Here is a 22,402-nt window from a genome sequence, read left to right as displayed (position 1 = left end):
TTACAAGTCAGTTCTATGACATCACCAACAAATCCTATTAAATTCAAGGCCATTTAAATAACAGGCAGAAGCCTTAAAAGCAAGCAAGTATTCACTCCTATGATGCCATATATAATGCAATAAATCAATTCTGTGGGAGATTATACACTTAGTGTCTATAGAAAAAGATGAAAAATAGACTCAGAAATAAAATTTGGATCTGAATTGAAAAGATGTCACTGTCCAGCTTAGAAACCTTCAGTGGATTCCAAACAAGGAAGGAAAAACATGCAGTGATGAAGACAAAAAAAAAGTGCTCCAAATTCATAGATGAACAAAAAGACAGATATTTAAAAGGATTTCATCATTCTGAGAATTCAAAGGTTCTAGTACTATCGTCCTACTGAAATCTAAATGTCACCAGAGCAACCATTTCCATAAACCACACTGAGCTGCTGGGGATACCAAAAAATCCCTTACTAGTGTTGTGTTTTATCTGTAAAGCTTGGAAGTAATGTTACTATGGTGATTTTCGTATGGTGTTTTAAAAGGGGATTATATGCTTAATTTTAACAAGGTTGAGAGCAGAGTGTGTGTGAGAAATAGCATTCTAGCTGACGAATTATGGAAGAGGGGGAAAAAAACATTTCCCTGGCAGCAAGGAAAAGCTTCTTTATGGAACAATTGTGACAAGTCAGTAAGTTCCTTCAAAGTAAACCTAAAGATTCTTGTATTCATGGTTTCTGCAGAAATCAAATATGTCTGATGGGTCTTGCTCACTTGTCAGTTTTCCCAAATAAAAAGTACTTTATCTAAGATCTTAATATCAATTCACAGTTCTATTTTCAAATGGGAAGAAGGTCTATTTAGAGCCTAACAGGATAGAAATACCATAAATAATGGGCAAATAGAAGTTAAGGTTGGAGGGAAGTGGAGAGAGGAAGAGTGAATTCTTAAAAACGCCCCATCATCAGCTTTATCTGACTAATACAAATTAATCCTGATATGAAATTTGCCTGAGGTGGAGTTTTTCATTGCTGCAGTTAGAATATCCACTGCCTTGATCCTGCTTTCATAGGACTAGAAAATTCATGGTCCACTGCCTACAGTAAGGGGCAACTAGTCCCTGGTAGTTTTGGAACACTGGCAACAATATATATATATATATATATATATAAGAATTGATTAAAAAAATTGATATAAAAAGAATGAAGAGTTTGTGTAAACAAGTGGCAAAACGTTCAGCACAGCAAAAAAACCAGATACACAGAAGATACTGATCTGCCTCAAAAGCTTGATGTCCTACCATCATCTGAAGTTGTGATGTGGCAGAGGCAGTAACACATCTTCAGTTTTTGCAACCTGCTTTATGAATCATGTAGCCTTAGAAGAGGCACATATGAAGGTGAAGACTTAGGTCCTTTCTCATCACTTGTGGAAGAATTACCACTGTTTAACATCGAAGTCAGAAGAGCAAGCCTCAACTCAACTACCACTGAGCACATTTCTACCATCAAGAAGTTTCCACTGAAAGTCTGGTAGAATACTGCATGTAACACAGAATGCAGTTACATAAATTAAATTTCCTCAAATACAAGTCCTCACAAACAGGGTATAAACTAGGGACATGACTCCATCAGGGTTTGAAAACCTAAGTTTGGGCTCTGAGTTAGCGAAAAGGAAAGCAGTGCCTAGTCTTCAGTGACTACGCATTTCTGACTGTTTGTATCAGTATCTCTTCATCACAATTCATACTGATCACTTTTCCACAGGGTATTATTCCAACAGAACATGTTCCAAAGTTATTTGAACAATGAGCCAGTATCTCCACTGTTTTATTAAAAATAAACATTTAAAAACCTCTCATTACTATGGAGAGATTCTAATACTAAAATTGTCACAGGTGACATGGCCACTTAGTTAGACGGGAATAGTACCTAGGCATTTGTAAGGTTTTTCCTGAAACAACTCCAGTGTTTCTCTTTGTTCAGAAAGGACAAAACTATATTTAAAAACCACTCTGAGGACTAAAAATTACAGTAAGTGGAGATCTGATCCAACATACCACTCCCCAGGCACATACAAAAGGATAAAATCCCACTAGAGAGTGCTAGTCAACTCTGTAAGATATGACTGTACGGATCTTTCTGACATAAAACTGAATACAGTATTTATTCTAGAAGCAATTTCTTTTCATCTTAAATTAGAAAAAGCGTTTACTGTGAAGACTGAGAAAAATATTAAAACCTTGTCTGAAGTAATTTCATTATGGGGCTAACTGCCCATTACTTTAAATAACTTTACTTTAAATGCAGTATAAGGAATGTATAAATAAGCACTCAATAGTTGCTTAACAGTAAATAGGGAAAGAAAAGACCAAGTAGTGCAAACTCATTACTAGTTGAGTTCCAGAAATAGCTTTTAAGAGCAGGTATTCAATTAGTTCTAAACTTGGAAGTAGCTAAAAGCTGAAGGACATTTTGCACTTAAGATGCACTGTATCTTTATCACGGTCACATCACGTTCATTTGCATTCGGTGATAAACGACAGTTTTCCTCCCTACTGTAACTGGCAGGTTAATTCCCACACACATTTCAAAGCTGGCAAGTATTTATTCATATACACAACAAGCATTTATTTATATATAAATACCTACAGGCACACCTATGCATTTGTGTATTTTTACATCAAGAAGAGAAGCAGCACACATCTGTTTCAGCTGCCATGTCCTTAACCTGGGGACGACATCTACCTTCTGAAGAAAGTCCATTCTTAATTTTACATTACTATGTATGCTGTCGGTTACAATCTCTCCTTTATGTTCATAATGGTTGATTTGGAGTCTTTTCAGTAACAGTCTGTGATATTCAGTCAAACAAGCCAATCCAGAAATGGGAATCACTTTCCATTATGTTCTAATTTGCACCCCATATGGGTTTTCAATGTTCTTATCTTTCAAAATGTTATATTGCTGGGAGAAACCAAAAAACAACAAAACAAACACAACTCCTAGGTACAATAAGCCTACACAGAGTAAGCATAAATATTTCTAGTAGAAACACATACATGAGAAAAATATAAATAAGTATCTCCCTGCTCCCTCCCCTTTGGAAAGGGAAAAGATGATCAGCCAAAAGTGATTCCAAATTATAAGAGGTATTTGTGGCTTTTAAAGGTCACCTGAGTCAACATGAACCGGTTAAGTAGCTCATGTTGACAGCCCAGGATATTCAAATTCTCTTTTTATGTACAAATCAGGTACAGCAGAGGCACTGGTAATAATTGCTGTCTCCAGCAGAGCCTCACCAATAGCTCTCAACCCTGATCTGCAGGAACCACCTGGAGGGTTGAAAGAACAGATCGCCTGCATGATCCATTCAAGATTTCAGCTTCCTCCAAGCCCAGATTATGACATCAGAGGACAAAGTGTAGCAGTGGTTTTATTATGAAGGCTCCTATCTCCAGAGAAGCATTATGAGATTTCATCTCCATTCACAGAAACTAGCGAACAATATCTCAAGACAACTGTAAGCAATCTCAGCTGGGCTATGGGTTGGGAGGAAATGTGAAAAATAAAAAAAAATTAACAGCTCCAACAAGCAACAATATTTGAAGTGGATGTTGATTTATAAAGAAAAATCAATTTCTGCTGTTAATATGACATTTCATTGAAATGAGAAGCAAATTCTAGCAGTTTAATCACAGTTAAGGTCAGTTCATTCCATCAATAAAACTATTCAGTGTGTTAGCTGACCTAAGACAAGTGATTCTATTCAATTAAATGATGCTCATGGATGCAAGCAGTGGTACATCCTTTCAAAACTTGTTCTTTTCAAGAAATCATTAACAAAATCCTCGTAGTAAAAGCAAAACTGAAAAACTAAAAATGTTCTGGAGCTTTCTAAATTACAAGAATTAAAGAGTCTTAGCTCCTGTCAAATCCGCTATAGTTTACAATTTTTGCCATATATAAGAAGCCACATTAAATAGTGACCAAGTAAAGCACCAGAATTCCAGCAAGACCAAGGCCTTTAAATGTAAAGCATTTAATTCATAGTTCTGCCCAAATACTATCAATTAAGAGATAAGATATGCAGGCATACAAAGCTTTGATAGCAATATGAATATCTGACAGTGACTACCCAAGGATTCCACATCCAAGCATTACACAGAAGTAAACCAAAATGCACTGTTACTGCTGCCACTGAACAGCTCCAACTTTTAAAACTTTTTTTTTTTTGATGATGCCCATAAAAACCCCAGGAAAATGTGATTCTAAGACTATAATTTGCACTTGGGTGCTTTAAATCAAAGTCAAGCATACAGAACATTAAGAATGGCATGGTTTTTATTTTCTACAGTGGTTTTATTGACAAGCTTATTTTCTCGTAAAGTTTGAAAAGCTAATACTACCTGTCCGCATAGAAGGGGAAACAAAACTTGGTCAAAGTCTGTAGAACTTCCTGTGGAGAGAAAAAGAGATAATTTATACATCTGTTGGGACCAATAAATCTAATATTAACCACATCACAGAATTTCACAACTTTGCCCTGAAGAAATAAGAGACAGATGAAGAAATATGGGCTTTATCAATTACATGGAAGGAGTACCAGGCAGTCAATCATGTGAAATAATAAACACGATCAAACTTCATTAAAAATGAAAAATTAATCAAGATTCACACATGGGCAGGCAGCAGGAGCCATCCAGCAATTCTCTGAAGAGTAGGAGGAGGTTGGGCTGTTGAGTGTTAACACCTCTCTAGGGACAATCTCTACCCTGACCATATGGATCATAGTGAATAACACCAAACCACATGGGTTTGGCCTGGCAGGACCACTTCTGCTGGCACAGCTTTTGACTGTTACCTAGGAACAGAGGTCTGGGGGATTAGAGAATACTTCCTAGCATCAGTGAGATAAATAACAAAAGATACAGCCAATAGGTCTCATAGCAGGAACGTTTATTGTTGCCTACTGCTGCTAGAAAGAAAATCTGAGTGTTAAAAAACTGATTAAAACAATGTGTATTAAAATGACTACAAATTGTATAACCTACAACCCAGTTTTTAGAAACTGTAAAACAGCACCACAAACAGAGCAACTTTAAATACAGCCTTTGCATGACAGCAAATAAAAAGCATGAATACAGAAACTAAAAACATCATCAGCACAGAAATTAATTTAATTTTCAACTTAAAACAAATACAGTAATTATAGGCAAAACCGGAAACATGCTAGTCCCAAAACAGTTGTTTTCACAGTAAACAAGTAATCCATTTACATACCTTGTTCTATAATACTCAAATTTGAAATTCTATAATCCACAACCCACCACAAAGCTCTACCTAGTTTTCAGACAGTTACTACCAGCCAGTTCATTGCTCATTCTCCTTCACACTTAAATATTTCAGGACCTGAAATGTAAACTATATTTTTGTTCTCAGCTGAAAGAAGACAGTCCTGACTAAATGACAAACCCTCTGATATATTCAACACTTTTCTGACCAATAGCAATAAATTATCATCAATAACTAAACTGATGCTTCTCGCTTCATTTATTTCTAAAACCAATGCCATCATCAACAAATAAACTACATCAATCTAATAACCTATTCAATGAAGCAGAAAACACACCGAATCCCTTGCAAGAACACGCTCCTCCTACATAATTCAAACCAGCACATCCCATTCTTAGCAATGGTTTCAGGTTCAACTGCTCATAGATTCTTCTTTGGAGGTGTCTTGACAACTAAAATGTGACAAGTTCTTAAGATTTCAGGGAGAAAAAGATATGGAAACTTTGACTTCTTGACAGTTTATTGATAGATTATTTAAGAACCCCCTGTTTTTAAAGAACACGAAAGGATCTACTGAAGAATTCCATGTAAAGCAAAGAAGTATCCTCCTTTCAAATTCAGCAGGAGACTTGGAAAGGAGCTATACAGGTTTCAGAATAAACTCTGCAGAAATATGCACTTTGACACAAAATAATGCCTTGAGAATGAAGGCCTCATTAATGTGATTGGGTTCACCCTTGTGCAGAGTCTGTGACTTCTAAAAAGATCAACCGTTTTAACTACTGCACAGTTGTTCCTTACTCACAACAGAAATACTCATGAAGAAAATATTTTTTAAAACACAACAAGAAAAAAAAATGTAGAATTTTAAAACAACCAAAATCATAATTGCAGGAGAGTGAGGTGTCTATATTTTTGTTGGCCTTATCAATACAAATTGCTCTCAAAATAATGACAGCACATCTAGTTTTTAGAATTACAGCCCTGTAAGTGCTAGACAGAATTCTGAAATAAAACCATGTTAAAAGACAACAAGCTATAAATCACCTGAAAATTTCATAATCTTCTCTCCATCACTTGGATGATGTAAATAATTACTGTAAGTAAAAACACTTGCATAATAAGGCACTTTAGCATGTCATCAGCATTGTGTTAATGTAGGCTAAGTGTACTACTTACTTTGCACTTGTTTCTTGATATTTATAGCTTTCTAACCACATAAAATGATGCATTTTTAAGTTTAAACTATTAAGAAATACTAAAATAATATACAGAATTAGTCTCTAATTAGCAAACCTGCTGATCTTTTGCATGTAAGGAATACAATTACTGAAGAACCTACTCGATTTTTGCTCAATTTTCAGGCTTGTTACTATAAATGCAATGCTTTTTTGTTGTTCTGTTTTCATTTTTTTTCTTTTTTTTCCCCCTCTTTTAAATACTGCTCAGTTTGGAGATTAGTGATTCCTACATAACATATAACTTCCTACCAGACCTCTTTAGGTGAGTGGTCACTTTCAGCCTAGAGAACTCATCATTTCTTTACAATTTCGCACAAAAAAAACATAACAAAACCAAACCTAGAATCGTTCCACGGCAGCATAATTCTTTTTATGTTTTTACCTGACAAGAAACACAGAGATAGTATCAACAGCCTGTTTTCTTATTTTATTCCCCTATGCCTATTTTCTTAAAAGAAAAAACCTATATAAGTGGCTCTAAAGCAAAGCCTCCTAAAAAAAAAAAAAAAAAAAAAAAGGGAAGAAGAACAGAAAAGAAAAAAACAAAAAAACACCACAACCAACCAATCCAGGACACGCAGCTGATAAGCGTAAATTACCCAGTAGCTCAGTAGCTGAAACCAGTGTCTCTAGGGTCTCACATGCCAGTTTCCTGGATCAATCCCCAAGTTTATATTTTCACAAATCTTTTTACATGCAGTTTGATTTTTAACATTTTAATGAGCAAAAAGTGCATCTATAGCAGCCAGTCACCACAGTTAAAGTGCAGGGCATGAACTGTGTCCCTGGGGGGATTCTGCTCAGCCGTGTCACCAGTGGCTTTAGGACATACACCACCTGGTTCCTTGTCCCAAGGTTCCAACTCTTTTCATAATCAAAACACTGCTGACATTATAAACCCACATGGGTTTTCTAAAATCCTTCCCAATCAATAAAGCCAGTACATAACTTATCGGAGACAACACAGAGCTCATTGATTAAGTTTGGTTTCAGTAGCAAAGTTTTCAGAATAAATGAGACAGGAATACAGTGTTCAGCCCTTTTGTGTCACACAGCAATTTATGGAGGTGAGGCAGCCTCTGAAAGGATTTCCTACACACACACACAGATGCTCAAGAAGCGTATGGAAAGCAAGAGAGTTAAATACGCACAATCCACACTTCGACAATGTCCTGAATTATCCATAGATTGAGATGAAATAGCAGAGAAAGCTTAACATGGATGAAAAAAGTTGCATACTCACTTATGAAATTAATAAGCAAGCTGTATCTTATTTTTAATCATTTCCCTACATGTTCCTACCTCTAAGTCAATGGAACAAGTTCAGAGATTTTCTGATATACAAGATCACTTTATTTCCCTTGTTCAAATGAATATTGGTAACAAATACCCCACGCTGAAGCTACAATGAAATTAAACTGTACTGATAAAATGATAAGTAAATTGCTGGTCTGAGGCAAGAGCAGCAGACTGTTGTGAACAATCTACTCATAGAAAGACATGTTCCAAGTGGAACGAGAAGTGTAAGAAAAAGTTGGTGAGAAAAATTAAAATACAGGCAGAGATCTGTGAAAAACAGTGAATGATTAAGGCAAGACATTCAAATAATTAAGCCAGAGAAAGGAAACAAAACACCACAACACCCAACAGGTTGGGGACCTGTATTTGGAAGCCTACTAGGAAACCCCAAGGGAAACATGGGTGAAGTTGAGACTGCTCTGAGTAGAGCCAAACCTTTTTAGTTGTGAATCATGGGTGGGAAGGAAACAACTCAAAAACTCCACAACCACATTTCACAAAGCACATATGTTAATGTGAGGACAACTTAAATACTACAGTAGAATAGAGCATTGCAAGTAGGATGAGTTTTCCCATGGAGAAAAGAGGTGGCTCAGTGATGAAAAGATGAATGCTGTTTTATTTCCTTGACGCTAATCCAGAGGTGAAATATAGGTTAGGCTGCTGTAAGCAAAATACTAAACAGGGAAGGAAGAAATACAAACAGTTTTCACCTTACCCAGCTTGAAATACCATCTGAATCCACAAAACAAACATGAAATCCATCCTGTTCACACAGGGAGACACCAAGAGAGTTTCAAGAAGACATCAACAGACTGATGAAGGAAGGAAGAGAAACTGGAGAGCAGTTTTCCTAGGAAAGGGAACATCTTCCTGCCCAATTAAGTACCTCAGTGACAAGTTTCAATAACTGCTTTAAACATTTCACAAAGCTGTCCATTGTAAAACGGACAGGAAAATGCAGTCATGTTTCAAATTTTATTTAAAGAATTTAAATGCACTAAAGCTATGCCAGCCCAAAAAATTCAACCACTCACTTGAACACAGCTATGAGTAACAAGAAGAGATCAGTACATCTTGTGTTTGGAAAATTTAACCTTTCATTTGCATTTAGTATGACTGTCAGTTTATACTATCTTACATCAAATATTTCTAATGTTATTATTACAGATTCTCATTGATTAAAAAGTGCCATCTAATTATGCAATTAAAAATCAGGAAAAGCATTCTAATCCAAACATCTTATAAAATCTAACCCTCAAATTAAAATGAAAGCGTCCTGCATGCAGAGGCCACTGTCACACAGCCACAAAAAGCTGATTTTTCAAGATGACGAGGCAGACCAAAAACCATAAAATTAAAAAACGAAAATCTCTCTAGATTTTAAAGGTTTTCCTAGTTTTTTAAGAACTGATAAAATATTTTATTTTTAAGGCAACGTTTTTTTTAGTTAAAATATTTGTATCAAATTTCACCTTGCATTGATTTTATCCTAAAATCCTTTTATATCTTACAGCAGCACTGAGTGTTACTGGGTTTTATAATGGTCAAAATATTTTCAGAATTAATGTTAATCAGTACTTTAAAAGAAAGTTCCAATCCAAAAAATCAGGAGCATAATTTGTTTCATAGCATTAATTTAATCATCTTAATTTAGTTTTACGTCTACTTTTAAAATTCTATCAGTATTCCAACACAATTTCATAGCACTAATTTATCCATTTGCCTAGTGTGATACAAATCCACTTGCTCTGAGTAATTATAAAGCTTGAATTAGGGGAGGGCTTTTCTTCTACAAAAGTCACTTCTTATATGAGGGTCAGAAGGGGAATGGTGCCCAGGATGAAATAACACCATTTGTTCTCACAAAAATGCTGGGATTTAAAAGCAAACAAAACCCCTAACACATATATACACAATGCTGGTATCAGGAAGAGCATGAAATAAATAACATTTCCTAAGCATATTGAGGCCTGCTATCATTTAAATATTTTAAACATACAAAATATGTGCACAGATGGGCAACTTTTCTACTTGCATTACTAAAAACATATTTCAAGATAAAGCTCAAAATCCCTGAATTTTTTAAACCTAATTGTGACTCTGTTTCTTAGAATTCACACCCCAAGGCCACAGCTTTCCTGCCACCAGTCCTTCAAATCTGATTTGGACATTACACGGGAGGAGGCTCCAAGCCTCCCTGAGGTCTCACTCCTTTTACAACATACGCAAAACCAGTAGATAATGGGCCTATGCTGAATTCACTGCTCTGCACAGCTCCTCCTGGGACACAGGCCTAGCAGATGTGATAAAAACTGTGTCAGAGAAGTAGCTCTAGTTTTTGCCTTAATGACAACTTCAACCTCTCAACTAACAGAACAAAAGAACAGAACCGACTATTACTTTTTTTCCAGTGGAAAAAAAAAATCTGAAAGTAAAGCTGAATTAAATATTTAAGCAGATTTTCAGATCTCCTCAATAAATATCTTTAAAGCCTCTTCAATAAAATTAAGAGTTAGTTTTATTCTAAGACAAATGGCTTTTAGATAACATGCTAAAACCAAATTAAAATTTAGAAAAACGACTGTTGTAGGAGTAATTGTTTCAGTTCACAAAGAATTGAAAAATTATACAAACAAGCATTAAAAAAAAAATCATGTCCGTTTATGTGCATTAACATTGATCAACTGATAAAGATAAGAAGTGTCAATATCAGAAAGCACAAATTAGATCTATGTTAAACATTTAGTGACTAAAAATGAGAAATATTTTTAACTTCCACATTTAGGAAAAATTAGGTGAAAACTATTAGCTGTGAAAAGAGAATCAGATACTTCTCACACCCTAACTCGACTGCACAGGTATAGTGCATCAAAACCAAAGCTTTAAATATCTGCTGCAGCTAACACTCGTTAAGTATTATAATTCTGGCTTAAGATGACTGGTCCTTTTAGACGTGTCTCAAACGCTCTATTCAGCTATAACTGCATACCCTCTTAATCAGCAATCATTGTTCTCTGAGGCAAGCTTTGTTGTCAAGACAAGCACTGAAACCTTTAAAAAAATTTCAGAACTGGCATAAGAAAAAAGTGATCTTTGTCAAACAAGGACAAATTTATGCAAATCTTTTATAAACATTCACAAACATTTATTTAGCTTTTGAAATGTTGGCCTCATTTGAGAGCATGAAAATGAGGGGGAAGTAGGAAGATGCAAAGGACAGCTTAGAGGCTGGCACACTGCATAAATATTCAGAAGGAAGATTATAGGATTCATGTTAGGCTGTCTTAGGTTTCTCCAAAGTCCACATAGAATACCAAAGAACAAAACTAACGAGAAGTAGAGCAGATGTTAGACAATGCAGCAGCCCTCTTTTCCACACTCACTTGGCTATACTTCCATGCTTTCATTTTTTCTTTCAATATGGTTAGGTCATTCAAGGATTCTCCTATAGACTCTGTATTGTGGCTACAGAGCTATAAACTGGACCTCTGTCAGCTTTCCAAAAGTTTCCAATGAAAAGGCATTATGCAAATTCTACCTCTCTTACTCTCTTTCCGGAAGAAAAGCCTCCAGTATGCAGTCATTGGAGTATTGGAAGTCCCAGCCTTCATTTCTGTATGGTTGTGTTTGCCTTAGGGCCATGCTGCTTGTTTTGACAGTGGATCCCCCTAGATAGTTGGGATTAGTCGAGCTTGTTTAGATAAACTTGAAATCAAGGCCTTCTCTAGGTAGACAGCTAGATGTAGCTACTGAGTTTCCAGCTGCCTCCTCCTTTCATCCCAAAACAACTGCAGATTCACAGTAGAGATCACAGCCACAGGCTATGTCACATACATAAGTACAAAATTAAAGGCTGCTAAAAGAAGCCTTTGTAAGTCTTAGTGCTAAAATAAGGAATCTGTACTGTGTAGTTTAAACAAATTATTCAAGAAGCACCAATAAAGGTCTGCAACGGATAGTTAACACGACATCTCCACAAAAGAAATACCCTGTTCACATAAACGGGCAAGATCCTGCTTTCTTAATCACTTCTGTACCAGCCACTGCCCAATCTTTAAAAACATATATGCAGTTCTCTAAAACAGTATCTTCCAAAATACCTGAAAATTAGTTCTGTTTATCTAATATAAACTTCATGATTACAGGAGACTATTATGATGGCACTGTTCCAGTAAGATTTTCAGTCGTATTTACAAGATTGGGCCAGATTTGATCTTTACTATAAAGAGATAATACTAATCATGGGAATTCACTCACACAAATATATATTAGAAGAGCAGGGCCAGAGCTCCAAATCTAAATTAAAACCTAAACTCAAACATTGCCCATGTAACTATGCTACACCTTTATAAATCTTTATGGTAGTTGAGTCCCAATAGGAGATTCATTTTTCACAGGGTAGGGGAAAACAAAAACAAAACAAAAAAAGAGAGCGAGAGAGAGAAAACACAAAACCAAACCAAAAAAAAAAAAAAAAACAAAAACACCAAACTTAAACAAACTGTTCTGGCTGTTAAAAACTAACTTTTTCAGGTGAGTACAAGTTTTCATAGACACTTCTGCAACATCCAGGCACAACAAATAGGAAACTAAATCAAAGGAAAAAATAATGACTAGGATATTATAAATAATCAACCTGGGGAAAAAACACAAATAGAACACACACCCCAAAAAAAAAACCCCACAACTTAGCTCAATGAATAGTAAATATCATTAAAAATTAATTCCTGCCCTTTGCCCAAGAAAAAACATGTGAAGAAATTTGGAATGTTGACAAAGTCTGAATAAAGACAAGAGAAGCAAAGGTAAGAATTCGCCACCAGCAACTTCTCTGCCTTTGTGTAAAGCAGGACTCCAGTGTGACTTCTCTGCCACTTCCTTACTGCAGAAATTCCACCATCTCTCACATAAAATTCAGTCATTTCACTGAGAACATCTTTTATAGAAATTCAAGGCATTAAAAAGCATGAGAAAATAACACTAGACTCCAATTCCTTCCCGCATCAGTTACCTAGGAGAACATTAAGAGTGTATACTGAATCCAAGCAGTCATTCCATATTAGAAATTCTCCACCAGTGACATCCTTAAGAGGAAATAAACTACAGACTGGGAACCAACAACTGAGCAAAGTACATAATTTCTGAGAAACAATGAAAAAAACCTGTCTAATCATGCTACTGCACTTAAGAGAAAACAGAAGAATACTTTAAAAGTTGCTGCCTAAAAATTAAATATGACTGTCAAGAAAAATGCCATGGATATATACCATGCCATGGGTGTCAGGATGAAGGTGCCAGTTTCTTTTCAGTGGTGCTCAGCAACAGGATAAGGCACAGTGGGTACAATCTGGAACACAGGAGGTTCCACCTCAACATGAGGAAAAACTTCTTTACAGTGAGGGTGACAGAGCACTAGAACCCATTGCCCAAAGAGGTTGTGGAGTCCCCTTCTCTGCAGACTTTCAAAAACTGCCTGGATGTGTTCCTGTGACCTGTCCTAGGCGATCCTGCTTTGGCAAAAGGGCTTGGACTCAATGATGTCTAGAGGTCCCTTTCAACCCCTACCATTCTATGATTCTGTGATACCTAGCACTGTGTTACCAAAACACAAACTGACACAATTTGTGGACTTGCTTTCTCACAAAAGTCTTCTAAATGCTAAGAAGAACACTTGGCTGTGGGAGATCTTTAAAGCTGACCACTAATGAAGATTCTTCACAGCTGCCTTAAAGGTATTATCTGCTTTCTTGCAGCTAAGAAAACACAACAAAACTCAACAACTATCCCAAAGGGGGCAACAGCTGACCAAATTTTAAAATCCAGCAGTACCTGTTTCTCAGCCTTGCATGCACATCATACCTATTTGAGAATTCTCAAAAGGAGAAGGAAGGAAAATGATGATACATGATGAGGACACTAATGCCCCAGGGAAAGAACAATTTTTCTAACATTAAGCTTTGCAGAGATGAGATAGAGTCTGTGATCACCTTAGACAGCTGAAGGTCAGAAGAGGACACAGCTTTTCAAATTTATCAGTATTTTCACAACTTTTAGATTTCCAAATACAAGAATATGCTAGAGAAAATAAAAACACAGAGCTACAAAAACATTCCTTAGTCACAGAAATTGGGTTTGACTTGAAGAAAGGACTGCTGATGTGTACAAAGGTGACTCAAGTTAGAAACTTATGTTTTCCAAGTATAGACTAGAGGAATTTGAACCTCCCTAGGCTAACAGAAGATTTTCCAACTTTTCTCTGTAAGGTACAATCAGTTCTGGGCTGCTGCCCAGACACCCAAAAATTTAAGTATGTGAGTATCAATTGAAGTCATCTAACAATCACCAACAAAACTTTTCTTTCAGTCTACTTTCCAAACATTTCTTTAAAATATTTTTTTTTTTTAAAGTTAACATAGAATCACAGAATGGTTTGGGCTGGAATTGACCTTAAAGATCGTCCAGTTCCAACCCTTCTATAGGCAGGGACACCATTTACTAGATCAGGTTGCTCAAGGCCCCATCCAGCCTCGTCTTAAACACTTCCAGGCTTGGAGCTTCCACAGCTTCTCTAGACAACCTGTTCCAATGCCTCACCACCCTCATTTCCTGCTAATGTCTGATCTAAATTGAGCTGCTTCTGATTTGAAACCATCACACCTTATCCTGTCACTACAGGCCTTTTTTTAAAAGTCCCTCTCAACTTCAATAAAGGCATCATGCAGTCTAATGCTCTACACCATTTGTGAAATTATTCCAAAGTTATACTAAAGCCAACAGCAAATATGCCAACATGATGATGGCTATGAGAAAATACAGTACTGGGACATTAAAATATGCAAGAATCTCAGCATCCCAGTTGCACACACTCTTACAGACTGGTTTTCTTTCACAGCTTATGGTAGTAAAGCATTGAAAAACATACACCTTCCAGAAGATACATTCTTCCATTTGGCTGTGTTATAGTGACTTGGGATTCAGTACACCTGCCATTCAGTACCAACACATTCCCTGGCACTCCCACACATCTTCTGTGCTGTGTATTCTCCAGAGCATTCCACCCTTACAATCTCTAATCTGCAGAGGGCACAGGGTTGTGATAACCCTGCAGATGACTACAACTGAACACTTGTTACTGAAATAACAAATCACCAACTGACTTCACTGAGAAACAATACTTTGATATAAAATTCTTTCTCCTGAAAAGACTGGACAGATTATCAGATTTTACAGTTCATCACCTGGGGGTGTGAGGTGTGGAACAAAAAAAAGTTCATGCCTACTTTGAAATATCACACATAACAAGGAAAACCGAAAAAAGTTCTATTTCCATCCACACTGCCCCAAACCCAAGCTCCTTTGCTGTCAAGAATAAGCCATGGAAACCTCCTGCCACACTGGAAATCAAAGTAAACCAAGGAACAGCAATCTTGTAGAGTTCCGTTTCATAAAGTTTACATGCACCAGCAATTGGTACAAGAACTCAAGATTTAAGTAACAAAGCACAAGCAGTTCTGTTTGGTTTGATACTTTTTTATATGCCACAAGATGCTCTCCAAATAAATTTTAAACCCCACAACTTCTATTTCCAGTTTTTGTCTTTACAGAAACTTTGAGGGAATCTTTAGCTTTTTTATCACATTTTTTAAATGCATTTACACACTGGAGTAGGGGCAGACAAGTTGCAACAAGAAGAATCCCAAGAACTGTTTCCTCCTCCACACGCTAGGGAAACTTTGAAAAATTAACAGCTGCTTTAGGAGCTACAAGAGAAAGTTCTCTGCTGTAGCAGAGCTACATTAAAGAAGCAATAGAAGACATATTAAGGGGAAAAAGAGTATTATCAATGCTCATTCAGTAGCGTGGTCTCAAAAATAGTCTTACTCACCAGTAGTTCAGATTTTTAAGCTAGCTAACTAAGTCATCCCACTAAATTCTGGATTTAAAAGTGATCTCTAATCAACTAATCAATTGTTTAACTGCTTTATGACTTTAAAGTTATGACATATCTTAGATTGATTTGTAACTCTCTCCTTGAAGACACCACTTGCCTGTTGATACTATAGTCATGTTTCAAGAGGTTCTAATGTTTGCAAAGGAAAGTACTACCCAGTTCTCCTGCACTTATTGACACAATCAGTCACTACAAGGAAGACTGATATGTGCATTGAATCATAGAATCAGAATCATTTTGGTTGGAAACAACTGTTTTGGTTTTTTTTTTCTAGTATCCATCCTAAACCTCCCCTGGTGCAACTCGAGGCTATTTCCTCTCATCGTAGAGAAAAGAGTTGACATCAACTTTAAAATGCCCACAGCCCACAGTTAGGTGATTGGGTTTTATCTTATTTTTAAACAAAACAAAGACATTTCCTACATAGTACAAATTTTAACACAATACTTCTGAAATTATTTACAAATTGATTAATAGCACCAGTAGAGAACGGAATGGTTCATGAGACTGAAATGAGACCTTTTTAAACTATCTTGATAACAACTGCCTTATACAACCCAATGTAGAATATAACTACTTAAGCATCTCCTATTTTAAAGAAACTCATCTTAATTGAAGTGAATACTTTAATCAATACATTAAACATAGGCGAAAATGATTACTCACTTTAGGCCTGATCCCACAACCTCTGCTCACATGAGCAGTCCCGCAGGATTTTAACATGACTACCTCAACAAACGAGGGTTGGCAGGACAGGTTTTAAATTATTCATATATTCACAGATTTTTAAGGCCAGAAGGGAGCATTATGATCATCTAGTCTGACTTCTTGTATCACAAAGGCCATATGATTGTATCCAGGAATATTTGCACCCAGATGAACAATTTGTGGTGAAATCAGGTTGTGTTTATTGAACTTCTAATATTGATTCTAATTTTACGTGGGGGAAAAAAAAATGAAATTGTTTATAAAGTAGCTTGAACTACATTTCCTCACACTTGGGCTAAATTATTCCTCTATTTCTATTCAGAATTTTTCTAACTTCTGGACACTGGCTTTTGACATGGCTTTCAATAGTCAAAGCCCATGGTTTAGTCCTGTCCACTACCTCTTAGGGCTTGAACTAAATAACCCAGCTTTGTCCTCACAGGATAGATAAATTGTTTCCAGAATGCTTCAGTGAAACAGCAGCTGTACTATCTGCACCAAAGGCACAAGGTGATCTCCTCACAGGTTACACAGGCTGCTTGCCTACCCCACACAAAGGTTTCCATTCATGCTGCTACTTTCCTGCTACCTAAATAGAAGTCACTGTACCATGAAAACATTTATAACTATCCTACATTAAGTTTTATTAGGCTTTCACTTAAAAAGCCTCCCTGTATGAATGCAGTGTGATAGCTCCACACATACAGAGTATCAAATGCTTCAGAAACAAGTACCAAATACTCCATACATTTACTATTTACACTGCCTTTTTACTACAAAGTGGCTTTAACTGTATAGTAGCATCACTGTAGCCACTTTAATAGATTTAAGTTACTAATTACTCAACCTTTCCTCATCCAACTTCTTCACCTACTTTTGATAAGATAGCTATTATTTTAAACTACTCCTAAGAGAGGTTTTATCATATATGCAGCCTGTAAGGCAAAAACTTTAGACTAAGAATACTATGTGCAATTCAGAAATATCAAACTGGATTATAATTATCCCTGTTCAAGCAACTAAGTCCTCTTAGTGCACACAGATTTCGCAAGACAGGAGGCTTATGCTCTATTTATGGCCAGCACTGTGTAAATACTCTCCAATCACACGACTCTTACAATGACATAAAGAAAGGGTGCTTTTTATTCTTCCCTGTGTGGAATGTTTCTACAATGCTCACAGACTTTGTACAAGAAAGACCATTAGTTTCTATATAAAGACTGCCATAAAAGTTTTACAGTTTCTATAAATGTATAAAGATTGTTAGTTTCATTATAAACTCTGTTACAATGCCAGTGGAAAGAAAAATTACCAGCAGAATGGAAGTAGCAATCTGCATAAGTACCAGCTTGCAAGCATGCATACCTCAGCCATCCGTGTAGTAATTAACTGATACATATAATAGTTCATCAAATTATAGACAAGTCATCATACCCATGTGAAGTAGCTTATAAATGGGAACCATCACCACATTATTTTTTTCTTTCCCTTCCAGATGAGTTGTAAAGACTAAAACAGCAAGGAGCCAAACGATGCACTATTCAAAAAAAGCCATTTAAAAAATATAATGCATTTTACAACATTGTGTCTTTGCTGCTACGCCTTCCACTGATTGTTTGAATATTTGCTATTTTTAGATATTTATACATCAACTATTTGTTAGGTCTTCCTATCTCTGCAAGAAACTTTCTTGTGTGTATTAGGCCAGGAGCGGCATTAATCTTGAGATTAAACTTCCAATTAGTGGCAGTCACAATTCATATGACAATATAGGTAAAGTGACCTGGCTTGAGTTTGGTATTTATAACATTCCAGTAAGACAGGATTGCACCTACCAAAAAACATTAATTATTATAGCTTTATTAGGAACTCAAATTAGAAAACATAATAATACATCAGCATTTTTCTGATAGACCATTAACTTTTTTTTAAAGGATGCTTCTACCTATAGTGATTGTATTTTAGGAAGAATATCTAAGAGTTCTCATCTGGTTTAAATTTTAAGACCACTGCTAAAAAGCTAGCATTGAAAAAAAATATGTTGCTTATAATGCCACCAATTACTGCATTTCATGTTAGGTACAACCACATGCATGTAAACACACATTTTATTCTTAAAAGCCATTATAAAAACACCCCTACGAGTTAATACACTCATATTTAAAAATACATCTCAAGATTACTTCAGTCCCCCCTTCTGCCATTCAAAAAAAAACCCTAGTTTTAACCATTTCAAGTGGCCTGGAGCAATCATTAGCATTTTCTTTCCTTAGTAAGGCTCCTAAGATACCTTGTCTATGACATTGCCTATAAAATATTCTGTTATACAGTTATTTAGCAGATTTAAACCACAGATGTCATTGTGGTATGAACGTGTCAAAGACAACTTGAGGGCAAAAAATCAGGACACGCAGAATTCAGTTTGTCAGTAATTACAATCAAAATTCCTACAATGTGGCTAGCCTGCTCATTACCTTCCTTACTTTGTATCAAACCCCTTATTTACATTTCAGATTACATTTTTCATGAAACAGTAACATCTATCAGAGCTGAGAGGACTGAAATAATGAGGGAGAAATATTTTAATAAAATGTGTTGGGTCTGCATTACTTCCGTGTCAGAAAGAAAGGTTTCTTCTGTAGCGATGGATCATTTATTCTGTCTCTAAATGAGAAGCAAAAGATGAAACTGATGAACTTTTACTGCCCATTTGTCTTTAGCAGACAATTAAGACAGAAGATCAAAATGGATTATCATACCACGCAGACAACTGGTCCAACAGTAATACATCTCCGGGACCACAGATTTGTAACTCTCTTTTATCCCTCCCCTTTCTTCTTACTCCTTTTTCCTCTCTAAAGGCAATGCTAGCTTTGTGGCTCAAGGGGAGCCAAAAGGCTGGTCATCATTATTCAGTCACAGATGTCAATCTAACCTCCCTTTTTTCTCAGTTTCTAAAGCAGTGAGGCACAATAATTTGTGACAGATTCTTTTACTGTAAGGTACAAAGAACACACAGAATAAAACATCTAGCAGCAGCGAGGGTCTCTGATCAGATGTGCTGGTACATGGGAAATACAGTGTATGTAAAAACAAGCACTGATAGTTTAGATGAATAAAAAAAATGAGGGTTTTTTTTTTCCTTTTTTTTTTTCTTACTAATAAGTGCTTTACCTTGTGTTGATTTAACTCAAATATTCCTTCTGGATTAAACCATAAATGTTTGATTGCTAGAAACAATTTTTGCCTGCACTAACGTGCATATCATCTTCCTCCTTTGCATACAGAACACATGCAGAAAAATCAAGGGTTTCCTAGTGTGTAGCTTTATCTATAGTGACTTAGCACTTCTAAATCTTTACTCTACTTTCTACTTTTTTTTTCCTCTGGCTTACTTAAAGATTCACAAATAAGTGATATTTCAAATGTAAATCTGTCAGCTGTGGACATGTTTTCTTCTTAAAAAATACATAGCTATTACTAACAGAACATTCTCTGCATCAAGAGGGTAAATGTTCTTAAGAAAAATCTATTCTTAGTTTGAGAAGTTTACTCTCCTTTCTTTTGCTTTCCCTTTAAGTTGTGTGTGCAAAATATTTGATGATCTAAAAATCCATCTCATCCCCACAAACATTACTGTATTTTTTGTGAGGTCTGACATCAGACTGGAAATTCTGACTATAACTGGGAGAACATCTTAAGAATTATATATGAGCCTGTGACTCCTGCAAGTTTGATTCAGTCTTGCATATTCATAGCAACATCATACAAGTATAATCATTTTTGGTAGAAGGAAGAGGACTGTTAAGGATTTTATAAAATCAATTTTGTGTACAAGACTCTCCTGGAATACCTTGACCATGAACACAATTGACTGTACCAGCTCTGAAGGACTAACCTTATACGCTGTAATAGTCTGGAAAGTAGTCTATCATGCAGCCACAAACTCAGGGATCTACTTATTCACAAATTACAGACTGACAGTGGCAATAAGGATGTACTCCCCCAGAAAGTTTAGTTCCATTTTTTACTTCATGTGCAAAGAAAGACCTAATAATAAACTACAGTGAAAAACAGTCAGGTAGTTGAATAGCTGATTTGAAATAGGAAATAGTATTACTACTACTGCAAAAAACCCCAGAAGCCCAGGTCAAAGTCCCATTGCATAGAGTGATCACAGCCAAATATGAAAGCATTTGTCCTGGCCCTGATGAGCTATCACATCTAACAATTAGTTAAACGCTTTAGTCTAAATGCCACAAAATTTCATATTGCAGGAAAACATAATTAGAGGGAAAGGATGTGAATTATAATATCTCTGCTGACCCTAACTCAGTATCAGAGACTCATTGAGGCAAGATTTATTGTTATATTAAAGTTATACAACACCATAACTTCAGCACTCCCCAGAACTAAAGGTGCAAGAAACCAGCTCACAACCCAGATGCAGCAGTTATCCCAAGCACAGACAAACAATAACAGTACATTAACTCCAGTACTACTTATAGACACCACAGCAATAATCCCCTCTCTCTAACCCCTGACCCCTGCCCCAATCCACTTCTAATGAGCCACAGTAAAATACAAGGTAACTTGAAGTTGTTAATTTCAAAGTCAGCTAGAGATCCTGTGAAAATTTCCAGATCTCAATCTGTGTATGAATTAAATGATAAATACCTGTATGTTCCACCTGCACATTTGGATTTTTATGCTATCTTTTTGATACGGACTGGAGACAGCATGATCAGGCAAGAATTTTAAAAATGTACTGTAGTGCCAGGTGCCCAGTTAAATATAGCTATAAACCTTTCAGACAATGAAGTGGGGACTGCCAAATGAACTGCAGGCTGTGGCACCTAAAGGCAAAAAGTGAAATTTATTAATCAATTTTCCTTCCCACTCTCATGTTTGCTTGTAAAAACTAGATTTTAAAACAATCTCATGAGATCCAAAATTCTTCAGTTTTCTGCTTTAAATGTAAAAATGTTTTTATCCTTCTGCTCCTAATTACAGCTTCTTTTTCTTTCTAAGAATGCATTTATCTCTTTCAGTAAAAAGAGCAGCAATAATATGTTGAACAACCCTGAAATAAATTTTGTCATGTAAAAAATTAATTACGCATTCCAAACCTGGTCACTGTAGCCCTCTGGGAATTGCCTCCGCACCTCAGGATCTGTAAATAATTGACAGATAATATTAATTGGCTTTGGATTAGTGAGCAAGCAGAGAATCACACATTAATATTTGATCAGAAGATGATAGCAACCCTGGCAGGGGATCCAAGGAGGGCAGCTGAGGCTGCTATGTTGATAAGAGCAGAGAAGGACTTTTCAAGGCTCTGCCTTTACCCTCCTCCAGAAAGACAAAAACTGTACATAAAACATACACACACCAAAGACAGGCAATCAGAAATGTCTGTGTGTACACACACAGGCACACACACACACATGTATATGTAAACATATATTTATGTATCATTTATTTTAGAAGAGATGTGCTGGTGCTACACTAAACTTTAGGCTGTTACCTTGTATAGCATCTTTCTGGCTGCAATTTCCCGACGAGGCTTGTCGCCAGACAAGGTTACCAAATGCACTTTGATTTTGGTTTAAATTAGGTAACTAGTTTTGCCAGCTACAGACACTGTGTTTTCTGTGATATTGGGTTACAAAATCTCTCAGAATTATTTCATGTTAATGTTATTGTATGCTTCCTAGAAAACAAAATTTGAAAGAGATAATTAACGTAGCCCTGAAACCTCTGTCATCAGGCAAACAAATGCTAAATGCTTCAGATTAGCAAGCATTCAAGTTTGATGGAAAGTCCTTATTCCTTTGGCTGTCAGAATAAATAATATGGTAGTGTTCCCTGAGAAGTTATCTTAAATTTAATTAGAGGTGCTCATAAAACAACAAATATCA

The 22,402-nt window shown here is 36.1% G+C and overlaps 1 protein-coding gene across 5 annotated transcripts in view; it reads right to left on the bottom strand.

Moving 5' to 3' along the window:
- The window catches only part of DENND1A (DENN domain containing 1A), a 194,891-nt gene that overhangs the window by 139,338 nt on the left and 33,151 nt on the right, over nt 1–22,402 (bottom strand). For all 5 annotated transcript variants that reach the window (XM_054393284.1, XM_054393286.1, XM_054393287.1 and 2 more), the window contains exons 3-4: nt 21,611–21,654; nt 4,394–4,443 (exon numbers count right to left, since the gene is read on the bottom strand). In XM_054393284.1, the coding sequence (XP_054249259.1) occupies nt 4,394–4,443; nt 21,611–21,654 (94 nt within the window). The remainder of the gene's footprint in view (nt 1–4,393; nt 4,444–21,610; nt 21,655–22,402) is intronic.

The sequence above is a fragment of the Indicator indicator genome, chromosome 28 (assembly GCF_027791375.1).
Source record: "Indicator indicator isolate 239-I01 chromosome 28, UM_Iind_1.1, whole genome shotgun sequence".
Taxonomy (NCBI): Eukaryota; Metazoa; Chordata; class Aves; order Piciformes; family Indicatoridae; genus Indicator; species Indicator indicator.
The sequence above is the reverse complement of the archived record's forward strand: the minus strand, read 5'-3'. Positions and strand labels throughout refer to the sequence as shown.